The 19,461-nt window shown below is 35.8% G+C and overlaps 1 protein-coding gene across 2 annotated transcripts in view; it reads right to left on the bottom strand.

Moving 5' to 3' along the window:
* Window positions 1–19,461, bottom strand: part of UNC13C (unc-13 homolog C) — a 701,690-nt gene that overhangs the window by 71,100 nt on the left and 611,129 nt on the right. For both annotated transcript variants that reach the window (XM_030930702.1, XM_010352869.2), the window contains exons 27-29: window positions 18,205–18,261; window positions 12,962–13,042; window positions 1,004–1,151 (exon numbers count right to left, since the gene is read on the bottom strand). In XM_030930702.1, the coding sequence (XP_030786562.1) occupies window positions 1,004–1,151; window positions 12,962–13,042; window positions 18,205–18,261 (286 nt within the window). The remainder of the gene's footprint in view (window positions 1–1,003; window positions 1,152–12,961; window positions 13,043–18,204; window positions 18,262–19,461) is intronic.

Here is a 19,461-nt window from a genome sequence, read left to right as displayed (position 1 = left end):
TATAACCTGGGATATTGAATGAAAAGGGATAATTGTAATTTTTAACTGGACAGTATCAGAAAGCACAAAGTGCTATAGGCAGACTACCTACCTAGCACCTTTAGCTTTATCCTTGATATAGGTAGAAAAATTAATGTATCCAAGAGGAAAAAATGATGAATCCAGGGTATTTTCATCACAGTTAAAAAATTATCTGTATTTTCCCTTTTCCAAGGATCTTTCATGAATGAAGACAGTGTCCTCTTACTTACTTTTATTATTTCTGTAGTATAACTTACTAGTTTCTGAAGTTTGAGCCTGCATTTGGCTCTTTTGACTCACACTGACATTTTCAATAATCTCTTAGAAATACCAGATCTCAAATACAAATAATCACCAAAATATAATAAATCACAAAGCAACTTGAAAGAAACACTTTTGAACAGTAATATCTTAGAAGCTTATGAGGTGGGAACGTTGACACATGAAACATATCTGAGTTTCAAATAAAATACCAAGCCTGCCTCTTGGCCTGTTTCAAAGAAATCTTGTAATTTTTTTCATATGAAATTAGCATAAAATGAGATTTCCCTTATAGAAAGCCCACAGCACAGGATTTTACATTTGAAGTTAGGATTTAGGGAATTATTATCATTTTTTTGGAAGATACCAACACCAGAAATCCACTGAGTTTTAATACTGAATTGAAGAAAATATCATGGTCATAAATATTAAAAAGTAGATTTTACTTAAAGTAGTTTTATGGAAGTTAAAATCACCAACAAGTCAGCCATTCCATAGAGCTTTAGTATGGAATATATTAGTGTTATTAAAATTATTTTAAAAATTATAATTCATGAACACTAAAAAATATTGGTATTCTCTATTAACCATAACTCTCCATTTTAATGATACTTCAATTCACAACAGCACAAAATTATTAGTACTACATATAATAATTCTGATGTTAAATTTTAGTTTAGTATTCAGTTTACCTTATTCTCAGGTCCTATGTGTTACTTACTCTGTGAGGTTTGAGTATCTATGAATTTCTTTATCAAGGCATCAGTAGTTTGGGTATAAAGACTGAGAGCGTATCTCAGAGACTGAAGATCTGGGCTTTTTTCCAAGAAATTCTTTTTCAGGCCATTTCCTCCTGCATGAAAGTATTGCTACGAAGAAAAAAAATAGCAGAGGCATTTAGAGAGAAGTAGTGGAGGAAGGAATGTATTACTCTAATAGAGAAGCTCAAATGGAATAATACAATTTGATCAATGCAAGATACAGAAAATGGTTCCACTATTTTCTCATTGCTAAGTTATTAACATCTAATTCAGGTCCCTAGACATCTCTGAAATGACACTCAACCTCACAGACCTCATATCACAGAAGGCCTAATCCTTTTTCTCTTATGCAAAACTTTAAACAAATGAGATCATGCTGATGTAGCAGTCAGAATCCTTATAGAATAACGGGTTTAGGTAACAATTATCGACTTAGTTATTGACTTCTGTTTCTTGAACATGAGAAGAATACCTAGGGAATACAAAATTTCATAGGGAAGGTAGCTTCTGGCCACATATTTTCCAGATACCAGTTTGCGATTCTAGGTCAGGTGTCTGCCACTCCATCTGCCCAGTCCTCTAATCACACAGTGGTGCAGATATAGGCCAACCTGACAAGGCAGAGTGGTCCTTGGAAATCCAACAGCCCTTGAATCTTGTGTCTGATAAATATAATAAAACTTGCTTTTGCTATTGTTATTCAACCAAACTCAAAATATTCCAATATGTATAAATAAGGTAATAGAGAAGATATATGGTCATTGACAATAAATATGGTCACTGAGGGATGTTAGCATTTTTCATACTACAAGTGTTATGCACAGACAGACAACTCTTGGAAACGCAGACTGTCTAGAGATATATGATAGAACTAAGGATGCTTTTTTCTACCTGTTTATAAACAATAGATTTATAATATTCTATTAAGGTTAGATAAATGGTTCTCTTTCTCTCTTCCTGTACGAACAATACGAGAGGAAACAAAGCACTCACTAGTAACTGTGGCTCACTGTGATCTATAATTAGCACAGAACGAAATATGCCAAAGAAGCTCAAGAAATTATTCAGAGACACTCCCCTAAATGAGTATTTGTCATTCTTCTTTCCCACTCCTTAAGAATTTCTCAGGCAGGACATTTCAATGAGCTGAAAAATCATAATTATTGCAGTTTTTTTCCCTATTCAAGGAGAGATGCAGAACAATTTTATGTGCATTAGCAAGCATCTGGTTCTACTTTCAGAGAGTATACTGTAGAGGACATTCACGGTGTAGGCCAACGAAATTAGGCAATCGGGATTTAAACTTAAGAAAGACTGGTACAATGACAGATACCCTCCCCAGGGAGAACGAAACCTATGGTCCTCTGAAGTTCCATTCACTGATTCTAGCTAGGTGCTCCGTGAAAACACAGGCTGTGGCAAAAACTATGTATGCTATGAAAAGGAGGCATGGAGAAAATGTCTTCTCTTTAGGAGAATACAAAAACATAATTTTAAAACTGTTCTACACCTGGATCTTATAAAGAATGTTAAAACGTTCTCACATGCAGAAAGTATTTAGAGGACTGTTAGTCCAGAACGGTTTCGGGTGTCTTAACAGATGAAAAAAATATGATAATTCCTTTCTTTGAGAAACACAGTATTTAAGGATGGAAAAAAAGATTTCATGGATATATTGAGAGGGATACACATAAATGTATTTAGATTGGTCTTGACTCTGTATCACCTAGAAGGGTAGTGGAGTGCTCTCCAGAGGGCTGTTTACATAATGAATCAAGGAGCCATCCAAAGAAATAACTGTGCCTGAGAGTAAAGAGCAGTGCTAGAAACCGAGCCAAGAGTAGGAGGGAAACTCTGGAAAGGAAGACACACTCTCTCTCTTTCTTAATATTTCTCAGGTAAGCCTCAGTCTTATCAAACCTGAGCATAAGTGCTAGATGATTATAATAAAGGAGGACGAGGAGGAGCAGAAAGAGGAGGAGGAAGACAGGGAAGGAAAACCAAAACTGATAAAATGAAAATTTGCCATTTCTGGGGAAAAAGGAGCAGAAAACATTAATGGGTATTCTGTCTATCATACACATTTGGGTTATTCTCACTTTTCATTGTTCTTGGGCTACTTTAAAACTCTATACATTGTAGAAAATTAATAATAATAGTATAGATGATATTTGTCCCTCATAATACAAATTAATTATTTTGGGCAGAATAAAACTGAATATTGCTCTGTGGATAAATCTTTCTTTCCTCTATTCCAGCTTTTCTTATTGCTTGTATATGCTTGGTTTCTGGAATTCTCCTTTGAGACAGTCGTAACATCTTAACTGGTTCCCTCACTAATTGATGAATAAAATAACATTTTGACACATTTTATAACTGCATGAATATCACAGTTATACCCTCTTTTAAAAACTAGTCTTTAACAGTGTATATAAAGTAGCATGAGTGATAGCATTCATAAGGATGACCACAGGATTTACACTCTAATTTGTAAGATTGCACTGTGGATTCTTCAGTCACCTTAACACTTGACAGCATCCGTGGTAGTGTCTGCTGTGCCACCTGTTTTCTCCCTCTTTTCTTTCATAAATATTTATTAAATCTGTATCATGAGCCAGACCTTGTGCTGGATGCTAACATTATAAAGCAAAAGAGACACAGTGGTTGCTCCCAAAGGTATTATGATCTAGTAGGAAATGTAACCGAAATTTAAATACATGACTTCAACAATACATTGTAGGTGTTAGAAAAATGATTCCAAAATACAGATAATCGGGGAGGCACACAATTCTGTTGTCTAAGGAGCCAGCAAAGGCTTCCAAAGAAGTGACTTCTTTGGTGGCTATGAGTTTTTAAGTACTGTTGTTTTTAACTTTAGCAGTCAGTAGGTAATTCACCCTCATGAACTAGAGAAAGAGGACAATCCCACCAAGTAACCAAGAGAAACCCTGGTAGTCTCAGCACTATTTAAGGAGAACTGAAGTGTTTGCAGTTCTCCAAGTATAATCTAGATATAGTTTTTCAAATACTGTTTTCTACTGTTATTCTATACTCATCACTAAACCTGTGCTGCCTCTAGGTAGTAGAGGGCCTACGAAAGTTGAGATGACACTGCACTCCTAAAAATTCCCAACGCTTATTAACATGGTAAAGGCTCTGAGGCCTACTGTGGTAAATAGATCTGTGTAAACTTTTATTAATATACTTTGTTGCTAAAATTATTAGGCCATAGGACACCTATATCACAGGGCTCATACTTTGGGAATATAAGTGTTCTATGGAATATGATTGGGAAGAATAGAAGAATGTCCCTGAACTTCATATAATTGAGATATTGTTGAGGGCCTGGAAAACTTCATAGGAGAAGGTAAAAAGGGTGAAGCTATGAAGGCATAAACTAAGTACTTGTACTGAATCTTTTAAAATAATTTTCTAGAAAGGCATATTTTTAATACTAAGGCATTATTTTGTAGGACTCTGGGACTTTGGGGACTAATCAGGAAATGAAATCATAAATAAGGTATGTGTTTGTACCTGAGGAAACCCAAGGGTCCCTACAGTTTTAGGTACGATACTCAACTGACTTCCTCTTTTTTAACCATAGAATTTTACTTGTTATTCTATTAAAGTCTCTAGCAGGATATTTACTGAATAGAAGTTTTGTAAGGGCAGAAACTAATGCCTTTGTCTTTGGAGTGTATTTTACAATATGAAACGTCCCGAGACAGAAACCCAGGACAGAGGGTAACTATGTCAGAAGAGAAAACAAATTGCCAGGTGGTAAGAATGAAAATTTCCAGTTCAATGGACACAGTCAAATAACACATGTCATAGGCTCCTCACTCTAACAATGAAAAAGGCAATTTCTGTGGTTATGCAAATGCAAACTCGATAAGAATGCTACTTTATGAAAACCTTTCACACAGTGTTCAAAACTGGAATGACAGCATCTCCGAGCACCAGTCTGGTTATCTTACTGGCACAGATAATCAGGAGAAAGGGGGCTGCAATTATTACATAGATCTTGGCATTCAGAGACTTTACATTCAAATTTGACTCTACACACATGACTCTGAAGGAACTGGAGAGTAGCATCCGCATTTTGCTGAGGCTTGGGTTTGAAGGATATAAATGTGAGGGTGATGTATAGAAGTAAATGTCTTAATTATTAGACAAAACCCACTATCCATAGCTCCGTGCAGTATACTTGATTTCTACTCATTATAATGGGCATTTTGTTGGGGGATAACATGCTAGAAAGGAATCTGTAAATGTGGGATTTAAAGCCTTCCGGATGTTTTCATTACACATGTGTAAAGTGCATTATTTTCCATTGATTCTAAACAAAAGCCCAGGACTTGGTCTCTTATAATTCCTCTGTGGCCTGCAGTATAATCTAAGAAACTTCAGTTTGATCTGTTCAGATGTTTTACTTACAATGGTCTAAAGGAGCAGGAAAAAAATGGGCAAAAAACAATTAGGACAGGTCATTTCCTCCTTATTGAAGAAAATAATTTGTAACCTCTCAGTTGAAGGACTGTGAAGGAGTTGGTTGTTTTGTGCAAAGAAGGATAAAGATATTAGCTGGATGACATTCTCTCTTCCTCTCTATCATGGCTGATAATTTTGCTATGGACTTAAAAAAACAAAGGCAGAAAGCATATTTGACAGATGTGCAGTTGAGCTGAAGCTTAAAGTTGTTACACTGGATGACAAAATTTGGCTTTAGAAGGGTCCTGGTAGTCTGGAATGCTGGATCAACATTTCTAGAATGAGACAGCAAAGAGGAAACTAAAAAGCCAGAATTTATAATAAATATTTATATTCATGTTTATCACAAAGTACAGAATGGGGGTGATGTGGCTTAACAACAGAAATTTTTGAAAAGTCGTAAAGATTTATTTGCTGTCAAGTTCAACATGATTGCATAAGTGAGAAGGTAGCTATCAAAGCAAGTGAAATCTGATCATGCATCAAAATAGGTAGACAAGTCAAGCATAAGGGTTTGGTAAGGCAGGAACATTCTTTGCTGGTTAGAACACATCTGGGATATTAAGTTCATTCTTGGGCTTCATCATTTATAAGAAATATGAAAAGTGGAGGCCATTTAAAGACAGGTGACAAGAATTTCATAAGGTCTAGGAGGCATGTTATTCAATAAACAGCTTCAGACGATATGGGATGGCATGATAGTTTTCTTTAATATCTGAAAGTCTATCACACAGAAAAGGAAACAGAATAATTTTATGGTAGTTCCAAAGAACAGAAGGAGCACCAATACATAGCAGGAGAGCAGATTTTTCTTTGATACATTCATCAAAAATTTCCAATAATAGTACACCTTAAAAATCAAAACTTCCACTTGTAAGTTAGTGAGGTCTCATCACTGGCTGCTATTAAGTGGTAGTCAGATGACCATGTGCTGACAACATTGTAGATGACGTGGCAAGAGTGGGAGATGCTGCGTCATGTTTCCAATTCTGAGAGTCTAGAATCCTCTTAACCTCTTTGACTCTCGGATCCTTATAATATGCTAGAAAATATAATTCTTCATCTGTCCTCTATACAGTCGGACTTTTGCATAGGTTATTTAACCTCTTAGGCTATCAGTTAATTCATGTATAGAATGGTAGCAGAAATATCCATTCTACCTTTGGTGTTGTAAACTTGTAATTGCTCTAACTGGAAGAACTTTGTAAATGCTGGAGTTCTTTCCAATTGTAAAAAGTATATTTAATTGGCAGAATAACATAGAACAGCCCCTATCTCAAGCAGGTTCTTCAATATTTATTTCCACATTCCTGCCATTGTATCTAACTCCAACATGGCACTAGGAAAATAGCCTTCCTGGCTGTCTCCCATTTTTCTTGGTGGAACCATGCTTTCTCAATCGCTGGGGCTGAAATCTCTGAGGCATTTTGGGCTCCTTTTCCCGTTTGCCCCATAGTCAGTTGCTAAGTTCCAACAACTCTCCCTGGCTTGTGTCAGTCATATCCATCTTTCCCATTCTCCTCCTAAAGCCACCACCTTGCTGATAGCTCTCATCATCTTATGAAGTAAATAAATGGAACTGAAATCTCTGACTATAATCTTGAACTATGCAATCTAATTTGCACATTTCTATAAGATTCCTATTGCTGAAATGACTTCAGCATAACATTTTCAAAATCATCAGTGAATCCTCTTTTATGAAATATAATGAGGGCACAAAAGGACCTCTTTATTTTCAACCTAAACATTTCCCATCAACCTCATTTTACACTGCTTCATTATGCAAACACCTAGTTAAGTCCAGGCCAGTCCACAGAGTGGTCTACTCACTGCCTCCCAGCCTTCTTGTCTTGTGCCTTCCCATGGTGAAATTCCTTTTTTCCTGTTGATGTTCATGTCATGAGTCTTCCTCCAAAAATCTTTCTATCCAGCCTGTAAACTCCCATCTGTCCTTCAAGACCATTGCAGCTTTTCCTGATCTCTTGAGTTCATACTGGTTGATCACATTCTCTAAAACTTTATGATTTTTTAAAATCTGTTTCCCTCAACTAGTATTTGGATCACCTGTTCCATCTCTTACACTGTTGTAAGTTAACACGTATCATTATTTCATTTTCAATGTGCCTCTCTCTCTCAGCTTTTAATCTGGACTAGAAACTCCCGGAGAGAAGGAACAGCACTGCTTCTCAAAGGGGAGTCTCAGATGTTAAAGAATCTGACCAAGGCTGTGCTCTTATAGGGAAAAGGTTCTGGGCACAGGAAACCAAAAGGCCACAGGACAAAGCCTTAAGGACTTGAACTACTGGCGAGGGAAAGAGTCAGATTTAATAGCTAGCTCCTTTGAGAGGGAATTAAAGGGTTTATTGGGAAAGGAGGAAAATAGAAACACATTGGCTGCAGTAGAGTATGTGGGGTCTTGGGCTTAAGAGTGGAAAGAGAAGCCTCCAAAATGAACCAGTCATCAGGCAATATATGTGTCAACTTAATATTTATGAAGCGTTTTCTATATGCCTGTTTTAATTGCTTTATATGTGATGACTCATATAATTTTCTTTCAATAATCTTTTAAGTAGTATTATTATTTCCATAGGAGAGGAGAATAATGTGCACATTGATGTCTTTCTCTCTCTCTCTCTTAATCACCTCCTATCCTGATATTATATTTGTTAGTGGTGTAATTTCCCATGCAGTTTCCAGTATTTTATTTACTTTTGTAATTCATAGCCATCTTCTGCGATTTGTAAAGGCTTTCACCCTAGATACATTAATATGTTGGTGTCACAAATGTCAGGATGTGTGACAAGGAGCACTATTATCACCTCGAGGGTAGGAAGGAGCTATATACAAAGTATCATTTTCTTTACCTTGAAAAATAACTAGATTTTTGTTTCTTCATAACTTTTCAGAAAATAAAGCACTTGAGACCTGGTTGTGATTCGAGAGGCAAAAAAAAAGAAAAAAAAATAGTACTGCTAAATTTTATAAAATCAGGAAAAATATTGCCTGCATGCTTGGCAAGCTATTTTTTTATAATCCCAATAAAACTCTGAATTCTTCTAACACTTCAAACTTTTCAAGATTGAAGATCTTTCACAATGTATTTTTACTAACTCATGGGAACATGCTATTGTTTCTTTGCAAGATTATAAGAAGAACTCCCTTTTTTGTTAAACATACTATTTTGGTAGCAATTTTCCATCATTACTTTGTTCTTTCCAACACCTGTATCATATTTTTGGCAAATCCAGGCAGACAGCTCATTTTGCAAACTTAGATATAATCATAACCCACCTTAACTTTATAACTTTAGAGGTTAGCCACTAAAGTTTTATTTTTTTAGAAATTATTTGACAGATACTTTAAAAAATTATTTTCTACCACAACTGGAGTCCTCTTTTACACACCATATCAAAATATGCTCTTCCTGCCCATAAAATATTTCAGTGTTTCTCTTTTGCTGACAAACTGAAGTTGAGATTCTTTACTTTGGTGGTTAAGCCTCAGCATTCTGGCTCCAATCCAATGTTCCTCTTTCATTCCCTGTGATACTCAGCCAGTCATGATCGGTTCTTCTACACTAGACTATTTAAAGTTTTCATGCTGACTAACACCTTCTCTTCTGTCACTCATGCTGTGTTTTCTGTAGGCCTGCAATGCCTTCCTCCCATTGTTTTTTCCCTCTTTATCCTCTACATTCCCAAATGTCCTTCTCTGGGAAGCTTTTCCTTGCACATTCAGAGAAAATTCATCACCCTCTCTGCCCTCCCTCATCCTTTTTCCACAATTATTTTACTGATTGTAGATATTTTTGTTCCCAAGTCAAAGGCAAGTGCTCTCATCTCCAGCCACCGCCTCATTGCTCACCATATTTTCTACCTAGAGTAAGTTCTCACATAATGATATTTGAATTGCAATCCTCCATAGGTAGGTTATTTTGTTCTTCTCATGAGCAGCTGGATTTTAACCAAGGCAAAAGCTACTGGTAATGGTGAAAAGAAGATGCTGAGAAAAAGCCATTGGAATCACCCCATGGGCAATGGGGATAGCAGGATAGGGTAGAACCTCTGTGAGGGTAACAAACGCAGAGGAATAAAATGTGGTTCATCACCATGTTCTTCTGTTTGCCTGGAGTCCTGAGCATAAGAAATGGTATTATCTAGGGTTAAACAAGAAAGTAATAAGTTCCAAAACTACATTGGAATTTAGAGTTAAATTCCTTTCCTTATACCAAGAAATGCAGATTTCTAGAGGGCCCTGATTCACGTTTATTAGTTTTAGAGAAACCTCAGTATTGCCACTGCATGATGCCAAATATATTTGCAACATATAATATAGTGTCATGTTCAGGCCCCTATAACAAGGGTTCTGGGGGAATTTAAAAGGGTGGGAAAAATTAAATCATTCAGCATTTTTTCAAGTCAAAGTATAACTGCTATTTCTCTTTGAAAGAAATCTACATTTAGGGGAATCTCATGTCAGTCCTGAGTCTTCCTGAGATATGGGGTTGGAACTCAAAGTCCAGCTAGAACTCCTTTAACATTTCCCTATTGGCCTCCCTATTAGTTTGCACATACAGATTAGGTGACTGGTTATCTGTCTTATAGCTGCCACCTTTCTACTTTTACTTTCAAACATTGTTGATTTGGTTGCTTTGTCAGGTAAATGGAATGTCTCAAAGCCCAACCATCCTAACTGCAGCAGATGATCATAATTTTTGTTACTCCTGCCATATTTGACAGTCTTGACTTAGAAGCTACATGTGACTGGTGTTATAAAATAGTTCCAGTCCAATTAAAGTTTTAATATTTAGAAAAGTTCATATTTTCATCAATGCTTGTATAGAGGCTGAAAGGTTTTACATTATTTTAAAATAATTATGAAATAATCTAAGTAATTGACATAGTATTTTAATATAGCAAGAAGTAATCTCTCTGAAGAAGTATCCGTTTTAGCCTGCTACATTTTACTTAAACTTTGCAAATACTCATTGAAAAAATATGACATAGAAGCAAGGACACTGGCTTTAGAGTTTGGAGTCCTTTCTCAGCCTTGTCAATTACTAGCAGAGTTATGTAACACCCAGGATATTTACAAGGATCACATGAAATGATGTATATACATAAGAGAAATTTGAAAATGTAAAACATTATTTCAGCTTATATTCTAAAAACTCCATAGCACTTTCCTTCTTTGTTTTCTCATTTCTAGCTTATTCAATTAAACTGAGCTGAAGAGGAATTAAAGATTATCTCTTTAGCAGCCATTGGAAACTAGCATGGGTAGTGTGTGCTCCTTTGATCTATGGTCATCTTTCTCATAAGGTCTCTGCTTGCATCATAGTGCTCCTTTGGCTTGGCTCTGGGTAGACATTGAATTTCTTGCTCTTGGAATTAAAACTCTTTTAAGTTGTACTCTTCGTTCTCCTGAATTCCTTTGTAGTCAATCTCACAATTAGTGTTTGGTAGGACAGTAAGTTCGTGCAAATCTCACAGACAGACAAGATAAAGGAAGTCTCAGCTTTGGCAAACTGATGACAGTCACTGAAAATCAGATATCGGGTGAATACCTTGGCAGATGGGCAGGGCACAGGGTCAAGAGAGTCTCATAGCAGGCACAGTAGGCCTAGCATGGAGGTGCCTAGAGAAAGAGTTGGCATCACAGATGTTAGGGAAGAGGGGGACTGGAGAACTGACACAGGCTCTGAGGCTCAGGAGGACCAGAATCAGACTCCAGTCCTGGAGAAACAAGACAAATGGCATGGACCCATTTACTGGACCTTGGACACCAAATAGTAGTTTTGTCCACAAAGAACAAGGCCAGTGTCTGGTGTCTGAGATTGAATTAAAATATCAGTATAGGTGATATAAACAGGAAGAAAGGATAGTTGAGCTGTCAAGATAAAAGGAATTTGCTTGAGGATCAACATTGTCTTAGAGTCTGAGAAGAACTCAGTCGGCAGGTGGTGATCATATGGCCTCATCAATAAAAATTAGAGAAAAGCTGAAGTTAGAGACAGAAGCCAGATCTGTGAACACAGTGAATATCATTCCCTATTTCCACAGAACACATTTTCCTTCCTTTCCTAAAGCCATGCATTGACTTAATAAAATACACGAAGGGCTGAATTCAGATGCCAAAATTTTTTCTTTTCTTCCTCTTCATGGTGTACACCAGAACTTACTTTTTTCTACTAGCATGTCCTAATATGTAGCTATTAGTGCTACTGAAACTCCAAAAATTAGCTATCTCTTTCTCAAATTTTTGAAAATAATTAAAAAGCTTTTAAAGTTTTTTATTGTATTTCTTTTTCATGTTGTCCATTTTTTCCTCAAAATTATTTTTCAAATTTTCCATATTTCCAGACAACATTCTTGCTGCCTCTTTAGAAACTCCATTTCTGTGACCCAGGTGTCTCTAGGTGTCACAAAACTCTCACCTTCCAACTTTAACTTGGCAGTTTTTACCACTGCAGCAGCAAAAGACTGTGTCATATTAAATGCTGAAACTGCAAAACAAAAGCCACAAGGTGACAGTTTTGTGAAAGGATGTGACTGTTATTCAGATAGAACTCTGTTGAAATGAATACCATTGTTTCTATCCAGTAGAACTGTTCTGTGCTCTACAAATGGCTCATGGTACCTAACAGTTATAGTATAGTTAATAGCTATGCTATTCACACATCCTGGATAGTAGATGCTTCCCCCAGTGAAGAGTGAACACTTTGGACATGATTTGAATTTAGACGACGAACTCATCTTTCAAACTCTTTAATAAACTTTCACATATAAATATATATGGATATAAATATGAAAGAAACTGTTTGAAAATAACTTCTGGGTTACCTTTTGAGATCTGCACACATTTAGCACATACTACGATAACTTTTAGTTAATCTTTGGCTATGAAAACCGTTGATGCATACAACACGTCTTTGGGGTTTCAGCAGAAAATGAAATGAAATTATTGTACTTACTAAGTGAGAAGGGAGGGTTGATATTTTAAAACTAATTTCAACATGCATAGAAAACATATAAAAACAAATTCTGGCAACCCCAAATATTCCTGAAGCATCTGTTTATCTGGGTTTTAGGGTACATGTCTTTCTTTGAGAACATATGTTACAACATAGGTTTCACTTACGCTTTAGAGAGAGACAAAGGAAACAAGTATAAGAATAGTGTATTGTGGATGTCATAAGGAGACAGACAGGGCTAAATCTGGCATCCTCCGGGAATGTATTAGGTTGGTGCAATAGTATCAATGGCAAAAACCACAATTACTGTTGCACCAACCTATATCTATTCAACTATCTACTATCTCTTTGAATGGCACAGCTCTACTGATACATGGCTAAGATCAGGGCTACCTATCTCTGGAGGTAAATGGGGGCCTCTCTGGATGTATATATAGGAACATTATAACCTTACCTTGATGGTAGCCAGGACTACCTCCATTACAGCGCATTGTCTTGGCGTCAGACCCTTGGCATCCTCTCGAATCATGTGCTCCTGGAAAACAGGGTAGGAACTGATTATAAAACAACCAGTTCATGTATTCAACAACTACTTTAAAACATAATCTGTATTATCCCCATATGCAAAATTCCCTATTTGAAATATCTTCTGCACATGAATGCATTTCAAATGAAATGATTGTTTGGTCATATATTTTATAAATCTCCACTTTGTCAAAGGAAGAAATGGTAAACGTCTACTTGAAAAGAAGTGCTTTGATCGCGGTGTGGTTTTATTTTCACTTGTAAGCTACTGTTAGGGAAAAAAGAGAGAAACCTGGAAAATGTGTGATGAAATTTTTTCACCCGACTTCCTTGGTTTATGTCTGTCACACTGAGGAATGTCAGTCATGAAAAGGTTTAAGAAGCAAATTTAAGCCTCTCCCAATTATTACTGATAAAGTCTACTTTAAATATAATGCCTCCATTTCATTCTTCTTCTTACATACCCTCAATTCTTACACGTTCCTGGGAAAAGCCCCAAGGAAATTAACTCAATTTGGCTGTGAAGATTTTAAATATTTTATAATCATTTAAAATATTTTAGAACTGATTTTAAAATTTATTTCATTATTTTACAATGGATTTTCTTCATTGTTCACTGTGGACTGTTTCAACCCATCATAGAAAGCTTATTGAGGGAAATGATGGCAGAAAAAGAAAATAATAAAGGAAATAAAAATCTAAGGGAAAAATTTAAAAATATCTGATCCCCCCAAACTGACACAATCATCCCAGGGCTGTCATTATTCTAAACAACAACACTCAACAAATATTTATTGAGTGCTTATTATGTGCCAGCACTGTTCACAGGGAATGAGATATATTGTTTAATACAGGGTAGACTTTTGTCCTTCTGGAGCTTAAACTTATGTAGGGGCCTCTGTGAATTAGAAGAAAAGTCCCACGTGGGTGAACATAGCTCTGAGCAGGTATGGAATGATGAGTAAAGCAGTGCCTTTGGTGAGTAATAAAAGATGTCTTATTTTTTTATGAGAGGACAGCTTCAAGTCAACACATACAGCTTGGCAAGTGGAACATGGGCTCAATTTCAGCTGTCACTTGCTCCTTTATGTAAGCATTTTTGTGCAACGCACAAACCATGCCATCAAACCCAGTGGCTTGTACTTCTATTTTGGCCCTTATCTTATTGCTTTATTTAGTAGTTGCCACGACTTCCAGAAGATAATAATCTATCTATGTCTGGCTCACTCCTTCAGCTTTTCAGCGTCTATTTTGGCAGTTGTTATCTGCTAGGCACTCAGTAAATTTTTGGTACTTGGATTGTACTTCCTTCAGTGTGTGTCACAGGATTTTATATGCCTCAATAGAATCATTGTCTTTGGATATTGCTAACAACATAGTGTAATGCTTCATGGATCCATGATATATATTTATACATCTTACTGCATCCTTCTCTGATACATGGATTTCAAGTTAATCATATTAGTTCATTTCACAGTTTTTAAATAGCAATATTATATACCCATTGAGACTCAAAGAGTAATAGAAATGTTTGCTGAATTATAGGGTAAAATGCTTTCAGACAAGTAATTAAAATTATTTTATATTAAATTAATTTTTCTGGCTTCATCAATCTTGACTGGTTTAACAATGTGGTCACATTACTTTTTAACAGATGCTAATAAGTGATATATGCTGGTGCTATAGAAATATAATTCTTGCTAGAAATAATTTTTTAGGTTAGCAACAGATCATTCAAGTAAGGGGATCTCTGAAAGAGGCCAGCAATGAGTTATTGCCCAAGTAAAAACCATGCAGTAAACTCAGAGTCTCAGGTGTATTTTCATCAATTGGTTTTTATATTATATCACCAGTTCCTGAAGGTTTATGCATATTTTCTTTTATGTCAAATAAATCTGATTATATGAAATATTATCAGGCAAATATATACGTTATATATATAGCATATATAATAGGTATTATATAATACACATTATAAATGTTTTCTGTAATATATTATATATTATAATATGTATATATAATATACTTAGATATATTATAATATGTATATATAATATATATTATATATTATAATATGTATATAATATATATTATATATTATAATATGTATATATAATATATATTATATATATAATATGTATATATAATATATTATATTATAATATGTATATAAATATATATTATATATTATAATATATATATAATATGATATATAATATATATATATATCTATAATATGTATATATAATATATATTATATATTATAATATAATGTATATATTACACCTAATGAAGTCCCAGAGTATGAAGTAATAGAAAATGTCAAATTGTTGAATAAATACATGTTTAATGAATTAATCTTAAATCATCACCACACACAGAAAACCAATTAGTTCCCCGCATTGTTCTACTTTTCTTGATCTTGTGTTCCTTTAGGCAGTTATCTATCAATACTCCTAAATAGGAGTTCTGAAATTTTCTATCAGTACAATTATTTCAAATAGCACCTTTTCAGCACATCAAATCTACTTTCAAACTAATACATTAAAAATTTAGAGACCCATGGTTTAACATTTTTTTTAAATGGAAGTGACATTCTAATAAAATAAGAGGGAATAGTTTTACACAATTTGAAGTTCTTCATGCCAGCTGGAGTTTCAGGTTTTTGTATAATACTGTAGGAGATTTATTGCTCTATAATTCAAATAATGATAACTAAATGGACTGATAATTTAAAAATGAAAAACTCAAAAGCCAATAATGGAATATGATGCAGAATGAAGTTATTTTTCTCATCATCAATAGATACAAAGACTCTCTTTAGTACTTCATATTATTTCACCGTTGTTGAAATAATCCTGTTAGGTCATTGTATGTATAGTGTGCTTTTAGGTTATTAGAATTAAAAAAGAAATCAGTGAATTGAAAAAATAATGGATCACAAAGCATGCTCAAGTGTTATGTTTTCTGTGGACCCTGCTTTTTCCCACAGAGCATGTATATACTCTCTAGGGAACCAGCCTCTATCTCGATCAGAGTTCATAAGATTTGGATTGGGTTGACTGTACCCGAACCTCAGGGTGAGCATGTGAGTTAAGCCAATTGGCACATGTCACTTCTCAGACCACAGTGACTTGTTTGGGAGTGGTGATCATACTTCCTCAGAGCTACTGATATTCCAGGAGACTTTGCTGTGATTCCCTGCACTGAGATGGGTGTTTTTCTCTACAAGATTTGAAGTTGAAAAGATGTTACATCAAAGGATGTGAGAGCAGAGACAACCAACTTACACACAGAAATGAAGGTCTGTTATGGCAATGTATCAAACAAGGAGAAGGGCAGAGTCAAGAGGTAGTGAGTATCTGGGTCCTGTGACATTGTTGGAATCCCTAATCAAGCAGTCACAGAAACCAGAGTTACCCCTGGACTATGAAATTTCATGTAGCAGTAAATTCCCTGTTTGCTTATGTTTGGCTTTCCAGCACTTGAAACTGAAACACTTCTAGCCGATAGAACATTCAACTCAGGAAACTGAAGTCTGGGGAGATGGAGTGTGCTTACTAACATCACACAGATATTAGATGCATGGCCAGGGCCATTTCTTTTGCAATAAGACCTATGTTATTTCACCTTCATGGTTTTATGTGAGAAACTTCAGCAGTGTATAAATCTACTTTTCAAAGTAGGCTCCAGAAATCCCAGAGAGGTAATAAAAGGGATAAAGAAAGAGATACAGATCTAAGATCCAAAATAATAGTTTGGCAGTGACATGTACCTTTTATCTTTCCTTCCAACCATCAACAGCACTGAACACCTGTGAGTAACAACTTCAGGTGATAGCTATATCTTCCAGATGGATTATTGGTTTTAATTTTTGTGTTAGGAATGGGATAAGGTATATGATAAAATAGAATACTGAAATTATAAGGCACATATTTTACCTCAGTACATAATTATACATTTTCTTTTCCCCCTGTGCTGTACATATGAGACAATCCAATACTCAGTGGCACCTAACTTTGAGCTACCAGCTGGGGGAGAAATGAAGATCGCTCCCTCTGCAAGTGGGAGATGACATATACTTTGCAGTTACCAAGCAAAGATAATGTATGTGTTGTCTCATTTAACACTCACAACAATCCTTGTAACTGTTATCATTATAATTTTTTTTTTTTTTTTTTTTTTTTTTTCTTTGCATTTTACAAGAGCCACGTCTGAAGATTAGGGAGGTAAAATACTTTGGCCCATGTCACATAGTAGGAAGCAGTTAAGGAATTATTTGAACCAAGGTTACCTGTGTCTGGAACTCATCCCTTAACTATATTCTAGTAGGTAGAAATGGAATAAAAATAGCATGTATTTTAGCCAGTCAAGTTCCTATGCTACAGGAACAGGGACTGAAGTTTCCTGTGAAAATCCAGAGTTTTGGGAATCTCAAATTATGCTTAAGCACAGGGTCATTTAGTCAGAACATCCCCCACTTGTAATGGTATTGAACATGTTGACAAGTTCAGTGTCTGCTTTGATGAATTTCATTTTCCTGTACTATGTTTCTTGGTTTTAAGACTCCTCTAGACTTCACTGGATTTCTTTTCTTTTTTTTTTTTTTTTGTTTTTCGAGACGGAGTCTCGCTCTGTCGCCCAGGCTGGAGTGCAGTGGCCGGATCTCAGCTCACTGCAAGCTCCGCCTCCCGGGTTCACGCCCTTCTCCTGCCTCAGCCTCCCGAGTAGCTGGGACTACAGATGCCCACCACCTCGCCCGGCTAGTTTTTTCTATTTTTTAGTAGAGATGGGGTTTCACCGTGTTAGCCAGGATGGTCTCGATCTCCTGACCTCGTGATCCGCCCGTCTCGGCCTCCCAAAGTGCTGGGATTACAAGCTTGAGCCACCGCGCCCAGCCGACTTCACTGGATTTCTATGCAGTGTTCCATTTTGTCTTTGTTCATACCAAGCCAGTTTTATATATGAAAGAAAATATGCTAATTTAATCGAGAAGCAATAATGCTCAATGCTGCAATACAAAGTTAAAAATTCCGAAAGCAGATTGTGAAATCACAGACATACATCTTCTTAATCCTGCCATACTAGATACTATTACTAGGAGAGGATGCTTGCAGAACCGTAGTTAACTCACTACTTTCCATGAATGAGTAATTTCCTTATTTTTATTACCTTCAGTTTGGATAGTTGTCCAAGATCTTTAGCTGCAATGAAAATCATCTGGGGTCCCTAGAAACAAAGAAAAAGTGAGAGAAAAGTCGGTCTTAAGATATTCAGTATTAGTCACAATAGAAATGCAGTCAACAGAGGATTTCTTTATTTCCCTTATTAGAGTTATGGCTTATGCCAGATGCCCTTAATTGGTCTATTATAAAGATTGGGTCAAATATATCTCATACCGCTGGCAGTATAACAGTCCTCATAGGTGTTCCACTTCTGAAAGTCTTAAGTTTAGGTTAAGGAATGGGTTGCTACTGATGTAGCCAGTTTAATGTAGTATATGGATTAAATCAGTGATCTTTAACTTTTATTCATTTATTTTTAGCAGAGGCAACTTCCTCATTCTACTCCCTGCAAAAATAAATGTATGCAAAATCTGAAGATACGGGGCTAAAGAAGGTGGAATTGCACCTTCTAAAATGCTGTCCAATCTATTAGCAACCTACCCTCTTAACCCCTCCCTCAGCCAGAGGCTTTCTCTCTAGAACCCCAAGGCCCTGGGGAAATAAATTTGAAAAACACCGGAATAAACCATTCAATGCTTTACTAGAATGAAAAACTAGAGGCATGTCTGTTGGAATATGTGACTGGAAAAGTACTAAATTTGGCCAAGTTCATTACAGCTTGAAATATTTTCACAGGAAGGAAAATTAGCTATTCTGAACAAATGTTATCTAGTTATTTATTGGAGTGTGTATATTTATTGGAGAATGGAAGACTATAAGTTTGAGAATAGTAACCGTGGTTAATTGTGCTCACATTTTGCCCTGTCACCTAGCACAGTGCCTAGTACATAGTAGGAGCTCAAAGAATATTTATTTAATGAATGAATAAATGATATGCATTCATACTTGGATATCTCAATGCTAGAGAAATTTTAGGTGATGGTAAGCTTTCCCAGGGAAAACCTTATACAGAAAATGAAATCCCATTTCTGTAACATAATATACGCATTCTTGAAAAACCTCCTATTCTACAAAATTGCACACTAAAAATGATAGGACTTACGGGAAAAACAGCAATGGGCAGAACAGTCCAAGCCCTTGCAATTCTGTTACTTAAGACCTATCAAAACCATAACTGCTACTTTGGGATATGGCTTGGACAGCTAGCAGGGAACTCAGCGAAGCTAATGGTTGCCTTAAGAAACATTAACAATGCAAAATATCCTGACCAACACGGTGAAACGCTGTCTCTACTAAAAATACA

This window comes from Rhinopithecus roxellana, chromosome 5, assembly GCF_007565055.1.
Source record: "Rhinopithecus roxellana isolate Shanxi Qingling chromosome 5, ASM756505v1, whole genome shotgun sequence".
NCBI lineage: Eukaryota > Metazoa > Chordata > Mammalia > Primates > Cercopithecidae > Rhinopithecus > Rhinopithecus roxellana.
Note: the sequence above shows the minus strand (reverse complement) of the source record. Positions and strands in the feature narration are given on the sequence as shown.